Source organism: Pelmatolapia mariae, linkage group LG5 (genome assembly GCF_036321145.2).
Source record: "Pelmatolapia mariae isolate MD_Pm_ZW linkage group LG5, Pm_UMD_F_2, whole genome shotgun sequence".
Taxonomy (NCBI): domain Eukaryota; kingdom Metazoa; phylum Chordata; class Actinopteri; order Cichliformes; family Cichlidae; genus Pelmatolapia; species Pelmatolapia mariae.
Window position 1 is genome coordinate 27,923,522 of NC_086231.1, and position 12,880 is coordinate 27,936,401.

A 12,880-nucleotide genomic window follows, 5' to 3' on the forward strand; every position below is an offset into this window, starting at 1 on the left:
TCTCCTATCATGCGTTTGATGGAAGTGTTCCCTTGTGTTGAAGAGGGAAAAAGGCACAATACATAATGCTCAACAGCTGATAAATTGAAATAATATGAATTATACATGCAGGCATAATGGAGCTACATGATATTTTGACTTCAAAAGAGTGTCTCAATCAAATTAGACACATTTTACTGTAATATGTCTGTGCCCTCGAGTAATATTATGCAATTATTTACCAAAACGCGAGCTGTAATGCATATTTTAAAGTGTAAAATAATTGCTAACTGCAGATGGCAACACTGAGTAATCAAATATTATTCAGGTTACAGCCAGAGCACAGTCTCAGTGAACCATTTGACCACTAGGTGGCACTCTGAGACTGTAGTAAAGCACCCCAAGCTGTCCAGATGTTATTCAAAACTAAAGGTTAGCTTCTCCCTTAGCGCTCACTCTGCTATTTAAAGGTCATCATTTGCAGGCAGAGGACAATCTGATGTAACATTTGTGTTGCTGAATCATAATCACTGTCTGCAGCCGGGTGAGGAGTTGATCACTATCACAGTTTAGATGACACTCTAATTTCTAGACCCTCGCAAAGTTTCTCAATGTAACCTCAAGGTGAATGTGGTGAGAAGAGAAGGCCACATGACGTTAAAGTGTCATTTCTCCTGTTGTGTCCAGATAATAGGGCCTCTTTATGAGTTTTTCAACAGCATGAAAATGATTCTCATGTGACTAAATTGGAGCCAGAGTGTAAGCTCATGAAGGGATGAATCAAATGTCAGTCTGACAGGGGCCGCATGAGAGCAGATCCATATTTCTATCAGGCCCCGCAGTCAGAACAGATAGAACTGGATTGACAAGCATGTTTGTGCATATTTTATTGTAATCCAACTTCTCTATCTTCATTGGCCAACAGAGGTGATAGAGAGGCCTACACAGAGTATGGCGGGCATGCACGGATACACTATCCCAGCCCTCTGCTCCTATTTGATGTGCATGTCCTGAATCGATCCATACAAAGTGAATGGTTTTGTACATGCTTTTTCTACAACAGCCACTCCAAGACTTCTCATTCTGGCTGAGACGGGGGACCGGTATTATTGATCCATCTGCAGTTCCCTGAAGGGCATGACTGCCAGAGAAGATGAAATCCTCTGTTCGCGGTCACATCTGGTCTGTTTCTGGCACGGCGCGGCCTATCGGCAGGCCACACATCAACTGTGCAGCAACGCTGTGCAGCACAGGTGAAGTTTTAGTCCTCTGTCTGAAACTCATTGTCCTGTCTTTTGTGGCCAAAACAAACAGGACTTGGAGCTCGTCAAGAGTTTATATAGTTTAAAGTGTTCTTTATCCCCAAATTATTTATATAGCACCAAATCACAGAAACAGGTTTGAATTGTGAAAAGGTACTTTATACTGCAAGGTATTCAGGAGAAAGCCTCGACCACCCCCTTATGAGCAAACACTTTGCAGCGGTAGAAAGGAAAGTCTCCCTTGTAACAGGAAGAAACCTCCAACAGAAAGAGGCTCAGGGAGGGGCAGCTATCTGCCGCGACTAGTTTGGGGGGTGAGGAGAAAGAAAAAGGATATGATAGGGCCCTATCATTCAAGACTTACTCAGAAGGAGTTTAAATTCTGGATTTAGCAGGGAGCTAATGAAGAGAAGCCAATATGGTGTCTCTTTCTCGTCACTGTAAATATTGCAGCATCTTGGACTAAATGGAGGCTTTTCAGGGATCTTTTAGTTTGATAATATTGAATAAGTTCAGCTTAGAAGTAATACATGTATGAACTAGTTTTTCAGCATCACCTATGTGTGTGTGTTTTTTCTTAATCCCTCAGGAGGGAGTAGCTAATGAGTCCATTATGGCTTAATGCACCACAAAGGTATATCTTATTTCCTTGTTCTGTTTTTGTTTTTTCCACTTTCGGGGCTCCAGCCACTAGAGGGCCATTTAGAGGAAAATGCAAAGACAGCGTTAGTAAATACGTGGCTGACTCACTATTATTTATTTTTTAGTACTGAAGGAGAATAATGCGCTGTACAAAGCAGAGAAAGGGAAATATCTGTGTTTTAATCATGTTCAATCTGATTGAAATCCAGTGACCCTGTTGATCTCTTATGTGTGCAGTCCATACTGCAGAGAAGAAAGGTGTGCTTGAATAGGAAATGCAAGAGCCAGCAGCTGGTAGAATTATAAAGAATTGAGACTTGGTGGACATATTTATCAAAGGAAAAAGTATGCTGCAAACAAAGCTGTGTGACTCATTTTCCCAAGTACCACGAGCTAGTCTGGATGCTCTCACCTTCTCCCTCGATACGCTCAGGCAATGACAAATGCAAGTGTCATCTGTGACTATGAGCCAAAACAGCAAAAAGCCAGTCAGTTAATACCAGCAGAGGGGAAAATTCAGCCACACTAGTTGTGATGAATAGATACCATATATTCTTTAAGGTAATTTCGTGGCTTTCTTTTCAGTTTTCATTTTTCCAGTCAGCAAATTTCTTCTAGGAAACTTTCGGCTGTTGGCGTCTCTGAGATCACACTTCCTCCCATTTCTCAACATTTACAGCTGCACACTACTACATGAAAACCAAAGGAAGAAACCAAGTGGGCTGCATTAAGACAACTACAAGATTCTCCTAAAGAACTTATTAAAAGATGTTATGATGTACTATTTATTATATGCAATAGCACTCTGATTGACTGTGAGGCACCAAGAAAGTAAAGCACAAAATTTAAGGGGTTTATCCTAGTCAAGTTTCAATCTTGATATTAAAATAAATAAATAAATAAAATAAAAGTTAAATGTTTACATGTTTACAGCCTCCAGGAAGTCGAAACTGGACCCAAAACAGTCATATATATCGTACCAAATGTGTGTCTGTCTGTTCCCTAACTCCTCCTACACGACTTATTTAATGTCGATGAAACTTACTATATAAACTGCTTAGGGTACCAGGATCTTCAACATGTATGTCTCTATTTTGCTTTTGGGAATTATTTTTATGACAGTCAAACCCTTACAAATTATATGTATTTGCTGATCAAAGAAACAGTGGTGTCATTACATGTATGACATAATGAATATGTAGCTAGCACAGATGAAGAATCTCTCTCTCTCTCTCTCTCTCTTGCTATATATAATGTTGTTAATTATTCATTTGTTTGGTGTTTATGAACAGCTGTTTTTGTCATGTGACTATCTTTATTTATCCAGGTAAAAGATCTCATTGAGATTAAAAATCTCATTTCCAAGAGAGACCTGGCACCATGGCAACAAAAGTCAAAATACACATACCACATAAGTATATAACATTTAAAACAAATACAATATCCCATACCAACATGTGTAAAATATACAATAACAGATATATACATCTACAGTGATATAATGAAGATGAAAAGAATAACTTAATAAATTATAATGAATCTGTGTTTTTGTACATAAGCAGAGCAAACAAGTGCTGCAGACTAATGATACTAAAAGTCAAAATGCCAACAATGTAAATAATTTTCAGTATGAAAAATCATCCGTGGTGATTTGAGCTAATGTCAACATGCTCACAGTGACAATACAACCATGCTGATGGTAAACAGCTGGGAAGTATAGCACATTTGCTTGCACCAAGCACAAAGTGTAGCTGAGGCTGACAGGGATTGCGCTGTCTAAGAGATAAGACTGACTTAAAGTTAGAGTGTCTAAGGAGTCCTGCATGTGTTGCACTAAAGGTCTCAAGGCTTAAGCTTTCTCATAAGTTAAAAAAAATTAGCCAAGTAGCAACCTAACTTGATCAGATACTGGGCAGGACCTAAGACAACTTGGAAGAGCAGAACTCATGCATTTATAATGACTGAAGTCATTCTGCTGTATAAACAAGGTTTTAAACAAAGATTTTATCTGCAAAGTCTGAACATGGCCCTGACAGGTGATGCTTTGACTGTGGCCACTGGACAGCTATAACGCAAGGATGATTACACACCTTCCAACCAATCCAAATCCATCACAGGTCACTTGGTGTGACAGCCCTTCTCTCAGTTTACCTGCACATGCTGACCCAATGATAACAAAAGCACAGTGTGCGCTGTGGTAAAATTGATAACAACAATCAATATCAACCACTGAAATCATTGGCACGGTTGCTTCTGCAGAAAAGAAGGTGTCGACCGTTCTCTGCCTCATCTGTCTTTTGGCAGGAGCAAAGCATGGGATCAATATGCTACAGGCAGCTCGCTGGTGGCCCGGCAGGGATGAGAAAGCAGACGGGGGGAGAAATAGGAAGGAAAAGATGGGATGATGACATGGCTTTGCAAGGCTCTAGGGGGGTCAAAACACAAAGCGTGGTGCAGAAACAGGTGATAGGGATGCGTCCAGAGGCGATAAGGAGGGAAAAGTTTTGTGTGTAACGCAGGAGTCAGTAGTTTAGCAAACACTTAAATGCAGCATGGACACAGGGCAGCCTGACAGCTTGTCGATTCAGTGAATTTATAATGAATGTTCTTTTATGCTCCACTTTCTCTCTAACCTTTCTCCTCTCCTTTGCTCCCTTTATCTCACCTCCCCTCCTCTCTTCATTTAGAGCATCAACACCTCTCACCCACCCCACCCTGTCACAGGCTCATGTAGCCTATCATCCCGAGAGTAAAAACAAAGAGTTATACGAAAGGTGCTTAGTCGCATTTCTTTCTACCCCTGCTGTTGTGGTGTCCTAATGATGCAAATGTTAGGCCAGCTAATGAGCAGGAGCTATGTTTGGGCTGAAGCTCACCTTGCCGCCTCATGAATAAAAGCACCGTGTCAGAGTCAAGATGTGTGTTTCTCTCAGCTCTCAAACAGTGACCATTACAGATGGTGCTTTCTCACATTACATCCAAGAAAAGAAGACAACTGTTGTTCCATAACAGTGTCCAAAGAATAAGCTAGGCCTTTGAAATGAAAATTTATTTAAACTATTAAAATGTAAGCAACCTGTCCTGTCTAAAAAAAACCACGCACACAGAAGCAAGAAAAAGTATATAAAACTTCAGCTGGAACTCTGAGCACCCTCTCACCTGTGCAAGTCACATAACCTTTTGACTCAGAGTTCATTCTGGCTGTCACCGACGCACGCCTCTAAAGGGGAGCGAAACCAATAGATGTTAGCTCTGTGTTATTGCAATAAACCTCATGGCTGCTTGCATTTCTCTCCCTCCCCACCTCGTGGCTTAATCCTCCGTACTTTTGCCCTTCAGTTTTTTAAAGACAGCCTGCGGGCTAGAATTGCCCTTTGCTGACTTGTGGCTGACAGTGAATAAGTTCCCCTCTCGTCTCCTCCCTTTTATCTCTGAGATCATACTCTGAGTGGGTCAAGATCAATGGTGCTCCCTGCAAATCTGCTCAGACTCTGGGTGATTCTCATTGACCTTACACGGGGGTAACTGAGCGCTCCTACTCTCATCCTGCCGCTGGCTTTTGCATCCACTTCTATGGAGAAATTCACCTCCTGCTCGCACTGTTTTTATCAAGAAACATGGAGCATACTGGCGCAGGCCGTTACTAAGTTCTTGTCTACCTCAAACTGAAATCTGGTTGGAGATTTGCGGTCCTAAAACCAACCTAGTTTCTAATGCTACAGAAGGGAAAACTGTGGTTGGAGACTCAGGCAATTGTGTGCAATGAACTTGTGATCTCATTGCCACTGAAATGATTGCTTCAAAAACAGAGACCAGGCTTCACATTCAGTTGCACTTTGCCTTCTCAATCTGAGACTGACTGCAGTCTAGAGTCTTTTGGAAAACTGATCCTAGGGGTGTATTTGTTAATTCTATCATTTCTACATTTCCACATTTTAATGACTCCTTAAGGTTTGAGACTACTGAGATCTACAGCATATGAAAGGCAGGACTCTGGACACTGCAAACTTCTCAACAACAATGCAGAGAGATTAAAAAAAAAACTATTTCAGGTGGGGCACAGAATTATTGAATTGTACTGACTGAGGTGAGGAACAACAAAAGTTGGTTGTCCCTCACCTCAATCCCTTGGGTTAGGCTGTGAGTTGAAAATCCCCCAAAATACAGGATATCATTCACATCTTAATTGGGGAAATGAAATCCAGAATTTAAATAAATGAAAGAAAAAAAAAACTTACACGTTCATCATGTTTTTTAAAGTGTTCCATCAAGACAACATAAGCACAAGAAGGAGAGAGGAGAGAAGTGGTGCGATTGCCATCCTCAGGCCCATGGATGAAGAGAACAAGTCCATCCAGATCCAGCTGGGGCTCTCATCCAATGGGATCCCAGTGAGACCACCTTCAACAAGATGGATGGCGCACGCCGAGCTTCAAACTGGGCGCACCCAGCCCAGACATCATTGGGTCCGGGCTGAATAAAGAGGTGGTGGCCCCTCGCCTGCTCTTCCCTAATAGGAGGCGCTGCCTGGCTGACAGCAGCCCATAAATAACCCAGTCGACGTGTCACTGGAAAAGAACACACTCACCTGAGCGTACTCACTCACTCACGGGCACCACAAGGGACAAGCAGAGTGCAATAATACAAGGCCATACAGACACAGAATGACAACACAAGTGCATGAAGATAGGTCGAAAATTATTTGCTCCCTAGCACATATTATGTGGTCTGATTAAAAAGCTCAAACAGGATTTGTGCCACACTTTCAAACCACATTAGGGTGGCTTAAATTAGCCACCAGTTCATCTGTGTTTTTTGTCAGGTCACCATAATGACTGAGCAGCGTTCTGGGGAGCTGAGGACAGAGCAATTTCCCTTTTTCTTTACTTCTTATGGGAAAAAGCAAACCTGCAATCATCCACTTAGGCTGTAGATGATGACTATTTGTCAGGTGTTCATTTCATCTGAGCTAAAGGTCCAAATCGTCACATTTTACAGCTTTCTTACGGACAATCACACCAAAACATGGTCACCCAGCTGTAACCACGTTTCTTTTAAAGCCTCGAACTTTTTCACTGCAGTCATTTTGATATAAATTCGTACATGTGTTATTAATCACACTAATTACAACAGAACCTTAATTAATGTAATTAGCAACACCGTAGTTTACCTACTATTACCCTCTCAAAATGGCCATCATACGAGAACAGCTGTTGCGTTTGCGCTTTTTTTCCCTCCAAACGTGCCAAGCTGTTTGTCAGAGTTGTCTGACATTTTCAGAGTATGTTTTTGTTTCAATTAGTCTTTAATTGTTTTAATATTTCGATATTCCTCAATCACCGTAAGCAGGCAATAACGGCCAGCAGGAGCCAATCTGCTAGCCAGAACATAGAAAAGCGCTATCGAAAAGTGGGGAATTTTTTTTATAATTTTACAGCATCCCTCAAACACCTCAGAGCCAAACGTGGAGGACTTACCACAGCTCATCAAATGACACCACAGGCAAAGTATTAAAAGGCACATATTATACTGTTATAGAGTATGTTACAGTCGGAGAGTCTGATTTACTGCTTTATTCCCCTCTCGTTCAGACACTCTCCGAAAAACAAACACGCACGTGAAGCTTCGGCTCAAGCGGTCGACGTCAAATGCGTCGTGACGCAATGCGGAAGTAATTTAACCAAGATGGCTGCGTCCTTCACAGGCATGATTTGGTTTCACTGAAGTGTCAGATAATGTGTAGCAGTTGCATTTTTAAGAGCTAAAAGACCGCAAGGGCAGCTTTGAGAGCGGAAACATGGAGAGGCGAGAGTTCATGGCGTCTCTGGTGGTAAGATATTTTTATTTGCACAGAGTCGTACTTTAAATACAGACAAATATAAGCTGTTAACCACTCTCTCATATATCTGGATTAAAAAACGCCACTTTGCCGGTGTTGTGCCAAAAAGTGACACCGGTTCCTTGTTGTTCAGACAGTATAATGAAATCTGTTTGAACAGGTAAAAGTCCATGACGCTTTATAGTTAGCTCGAGTAAATAAAAGAACGGTACTGAAATGAATATATGTAAATGTTATTATAATGTAAATATAAATATATAGATAATATAAATATAAATTGATAAACTTCAGTTAATCTTCTAGCCAGTCTGTTTTCGGTTGGAGTTTTGTGGAGACTTGAACCGACCTTGAAGAGTCGATTTTAAATGAACTCTTACAGACGCAACCAACATTTTCTCAGCTCTCCTTGTTTTGCAGTCAGATATTTGCTAGACATTAACGTGACAATATAGCAGTGTTTTCTGTTTCCTACGTGGACAGCCACCACTGTTAGAGGAGTGAGTGTTGCAGCATTACTGTACTTCTCACAATGTGACTGTCACCGCAGGCAGGTGGCTGTGCGGGGATGTGTGTGGATCTGACCCTGTTTCCACTCGACACAATAAAGACCAGACTGCAGAGTCAGCAGGGCTTTTACAAGGCTGGAGGCTTTAGGGGCATCTACGCTGGAGTCCCATCTGCTGCTGTCGGCTCCTTCCCCAATGGTATGATATTAAATTGTGACAGCTGGATATGTATTCCCTCTGAACTATTGTTTGCAGTATATTTTCTTGTGTTATTCTTTCAGTGTCTCACTGTGTATCTGTAAACATAAGTCACGGTGTACATAATAATAATATTTACACCGTGACTTATTCAGCTCATTCATCTTGAAGAAGATATAAAACTATATCTCATCTTAAAAAAAATCTACCTTAATCTCACCTGATTCTTTGTCCATGTATGTGACAAAGTGGGTGAGAACACCACTTGTCTTTATTCTTAGTTAACATTCTTGTTTGATTTAACCATATTTCACATGTAATCTGCAATAGGCAGACATCTACTATCCCGGGTTTGTTTATGTTTTGCACTTTTACAGATTATATAATATAACATCTTGGTTTACGTCAATTCTTACAAGTTTGTTAAGTTAACATGTTCTTTATTTCAACTGTTAATTTGTATTGCTTAGAACTTACCTTACCTACCTGTCTTCTAGCAACAAAAGGAGGAAATGTAGTTTTACTTCCTGCTTTATACCTTCTGGGTTTGTCTGAGGTCACAGGATGAGACCAAGTGCGGAAGGGGAAGAACTCTTGTAATTTAATAAAGTTGATTTTAGAGTGTTTATGAAGAAATAGATTTATTGTTGTAGTCTGTACTGATTACACCATAGAGTTTATTTTGTTAGTAAAGAGTAGTAGTAGATGTTTGAATATAATTATGTTCATCTTACCTACCTACTGAATGGAATAGTCCAGTGGAGAAATTGTTTGGTTAAGTGGACTATTTAAGCAGAAGAACTCAGGTGTATGGAAAGAAAGGTTCAGGTCAGTGTAGCTGTGTGCAGTTTGACCTTAATTTCTGTTGACTTAAGTTCAGTTATGTTTATTTGAACAGAGTTCATTTGGAGTTAAGTTTCTTATTTGTTTCTTTGTAAATATTGTTTGGGTCACACAATGGTGAATAAATCACTTGCTACACTGGACAGCATCAGTCTCCTGCACTTCTTTGACCGCTTAAGTCAAGTCCTACCACAATGTATATGGAGGGCTTACTGAGTAATGCAACCAGAAATGACAGTAACATATATCTAATTTTTTTTAAAACAACAATAACAAAAAGAAAAACTTCCAAACTGCAGTCACAGCTTATGTCTTGGTCATGAGTTGTTTTGGAACATATCTTTTCCTACACTTCCTACACCTGTCAGCATTTAACAGAACTTACCTGTTTGGTAGTATAATCTTTTACCGTTCACACATAAACTTATTTTGCTCTTTTGATAGACGTCTGGTTGGATATTTTAGTTTGGTAGTTCACAATCAGATTAGTTTGATTAGAGGCCAGCTGATTTATCAGTGGGCCGATATTGTCAGTCGATATTAGTTTTTTGTTAATCTATGAGTATTGGCATTTTTAATGGCCGAGAAGTGAAAACTGGAAAGGTAAAGAAGACGGAATAAACACCCTTGAACCATGTTATGTGTGTTGATATTGTACAACTGTTTGGAATGCCACAAACACAAAAACCAGCTGACTTACATCAGCAAGTAACACACATTTTAAAGAAATCTGTTCATGTTTCATGTAACTGAAACAAACAAACAAAAAAATAAAATCAGGTGATGTATTGGATTTTTAAATAGCTAAATATTTTCACCAGTATTGGTATTGGCATTAAAATCATATGTGGGTTGGGCTAAAAGATTCATAGCTTTTTTTGTAACACATTTGGATAAAAAATGACTCGATTCTCTTTGATGAAGTAGCTGAAAATAAAGGCGAAATATTCAAGAGGGTTGCCATTGACAGAAAATGATTCCTAATCTATTAATCCTTATTAGTGCCAACCCTTAGTTGACTAATTAACACTCACACATGGGGGGAGGTGTATTAGCAGGCAGCGAGAGAGAAGGAAAGGTAATCCACTTATTCCACTATAAGAAAGTCTACTATAGGTGAAGTAAATACGAGAACCTCAAATTGGGATGAGCAGTGATAGAAATGACGTAGTTTGGAGTTCTTTGGCTTCCTTTCATACACTGGGACAACAAAAAATCAATGTGAGGCTGTATGTCTGAAAGTTGTGGACCATAGAATGATAATGATCCTAAGCACAGTTAGAAATTTTAAAATCCTTCAAAATCCTGTAGGATGATTGGAAATGGGCAGTATTTGTGAGAAAATCCTAAAATTTAACAGATTTTCATGGAAGAGTTCAGTAGGCTAATTAAGAGGCTGGATTGAATTATACAGAATACCTAGAATATAACCACAACAGGTATTTCAGCTAAAGAGGTAAAACACTTGCTTTGGAGGCCAGGGGTCTACTAATATTTTCCACAAAAGTATAATTCATCAATTGATAATTTTGTTGAATAAGTTATTTTATAAAGCTACTTTTTTTTAAATTGTGGTTGTGTTCAGGCTTTCTAACTTTTTCTACAGTCACTGCTTCAAAGAGGATCAAATGTATAAAAAAACCCTTCAAAATCTCCATGGAATGCACTTATGCTTTTCTCACAACTTTAAGTGCTGCCAATTGCTTGTTACTCCTTTAAACAGTTGCTGAAAAAAGTACCATTAATAACACTGAAGCTGATTAATTTATTTGTTGAGCTGCAGCAAATTAACCATGCACTCAAAGAATTTACCACAAATAACACTGTAGCTTTCTGAAAATTTAGTGATTATTTGAATTCACTGGAACCTTAAACTAAATGATGCTCAGAGGCTCTCCTTTTAGCATTTCGATCAATTATTTTGCTTTACAATCCTATTTAAATATCCCTTTTATATCCGTTTGTTTTCTTAGGATTTAATTTGGGAACTTTGAATTGCCTTGTAGTTGAAGTGGTCTCTAAAGGGGCTATAGATGTAAACCTTTCTAACTGTAGCTTAGTGTTTTCCACACAGGCAGTATCCTAGTCAAGGAGAGCATTTGAGAAGGTGCCAAGCACTGTCTTGCAGGGTAGTAGCTCCAACGTACCTAATATTTGAGCATCAGTTTAAAGAAAGTATGTTTTTTCTGCATGTCTACCACTCTCACGGTCAGAAATTGGAAACACAATAAGCATCTCTTTATTTGAGTACAGTAGAGTGTATTTGATGATTTCATCTTTATAATTTTGCAGAATAATGTGTTAACTTTCTTTGGGTTTAAGTGCAGGCAGACACACACAGACGCACATACACACCTCAGTTCCTCCCCTGTCAGTGGTAGTGAGGGATATTAATTGCTCTATGCTGGTTGACTAATGGGCCTTAAACGCCTGTGGTTCTGCTTGGTTTCAGCCGCTGCTTTCTTCGTCACCTACGAATACACAAAGGCCCTTCTCGGCACCAGTGGAGTGTTTGCATTACCACATGTGGCACCTGTCACTCACATGCTGGCCGCCTCCCTGGGAGAAATAGTAAGTCAGCCTGTCCCTCATTCTCCCATCCTTTGTCTCCTCTCATGTGGATTTATATCCCTGTTTCACTCTGGCAGTAAACTGTGGAGTCATTTGTATTCTTTTGTTGGTCTAAATGATTCCCAGCACTTCCATCTTTAGAAGGCCAGCTGTCTTTACATGCATATTTTTGCTCTTCTGTGTTCTTGCCCTTGTTGTTTCTTTCCCACCAATGTATGTCCCAAATGAAAACCAATGGCATGTCTCTTAATGTTATCGCCTTTTAAATTTCATAGACCGCTATTCAATGGAGTGGCTGGGGAGGGAGTATGTGGTTTTGGCTGTAGGCCTCAAGGTCCAGCTGGGTGAGTTAAGGGGGCTTCCTCGGTACTGTCCCAGCAGTTCTCTCAACCAGCTGGGTAAATAAGACCTCATTACTGCCTATTGACTCATCTACTTTCCCATCTCAGACCCCCAGACTCTGACAATTTAGTCTGGGGAATTCACGCTTGAAACCAATGAGAAGCAGCGCAATTTCCTCAGCCGAATCCTCTCCCAGTCACTTGTAGTGAACCGCAGGATTTGAGCCATAAGGGGGCCATGGGTATTCACACTGGCATGAAATGGGGGATATGGAAAATAGGATGCCCCCCTTGGTATACCCTAGGGTGTCTGCAAAATGCTAGACATTCAGTATTCATGGCTTTTGGATGGGTGTAATTTAGCCAGGTTTTGCATGTTTATGAAATGGGATTATTCCACATGGCAGGTTGTTCACTGTACTTTAGGTTACCTATGAGGTGCGATCAGAAAGTTCTGAGACTGATCCTGTTCTGCAAGAACGGAGCGAAGCATGGTCGTGTCCTTACACATGCCAAGATTAGGATTCTGTGCAGTTTTGTGACCCCCTGCATATAACCTTCACGTCATTATCGTCACCACTGGCATCATGGTTTAAGACCTAGAGCCCAACAAGCCTTCTAGTGGGAGAGTTTCCTAGGAGCAGCTTGATCTGATGCATCATGCAGATGTTTCTTCCTCTTTCCCAGAATGAAATTCAA

At 40.2% G+C, this 12,880-nt stretch overlaps 1 protein-coding gene across 2 annotated transcripts in view; it reads left to right on the top strand.

Annotated features, from left to right (window-relative positions):
* Window positions 1-7,562: 7,562 nt before the first annotated feature.
* slc25a26 (solute carrier family 25 member 26) overlaps window positions 7,563-12,880 on the top strand; it is a 57,009-nt gene continuing 51,691 nt past the window's right edge. For both annotated transcript variants that reach the window (XM_063474597.1, XM_063474598.1), the window contains exons 1-3: window positions 7,563-7,713; window positions 8,270-8,426; window positions 11,722-11,840. In XM_063474597.1, the coding sequence (XP_063330667.1) occupies window positions 7,681-7,713; window positions 8,270-8,426; window positions 11,722-11,840 (309 nt within the window). In that variant the 5' untranslated portion in view covers window positions 7,563-7,680. The remainder of the gene's footprint in view (window positions 7,714-8,269; window positions 8,427-11,721; window positions 11,841-12,880) is intronic.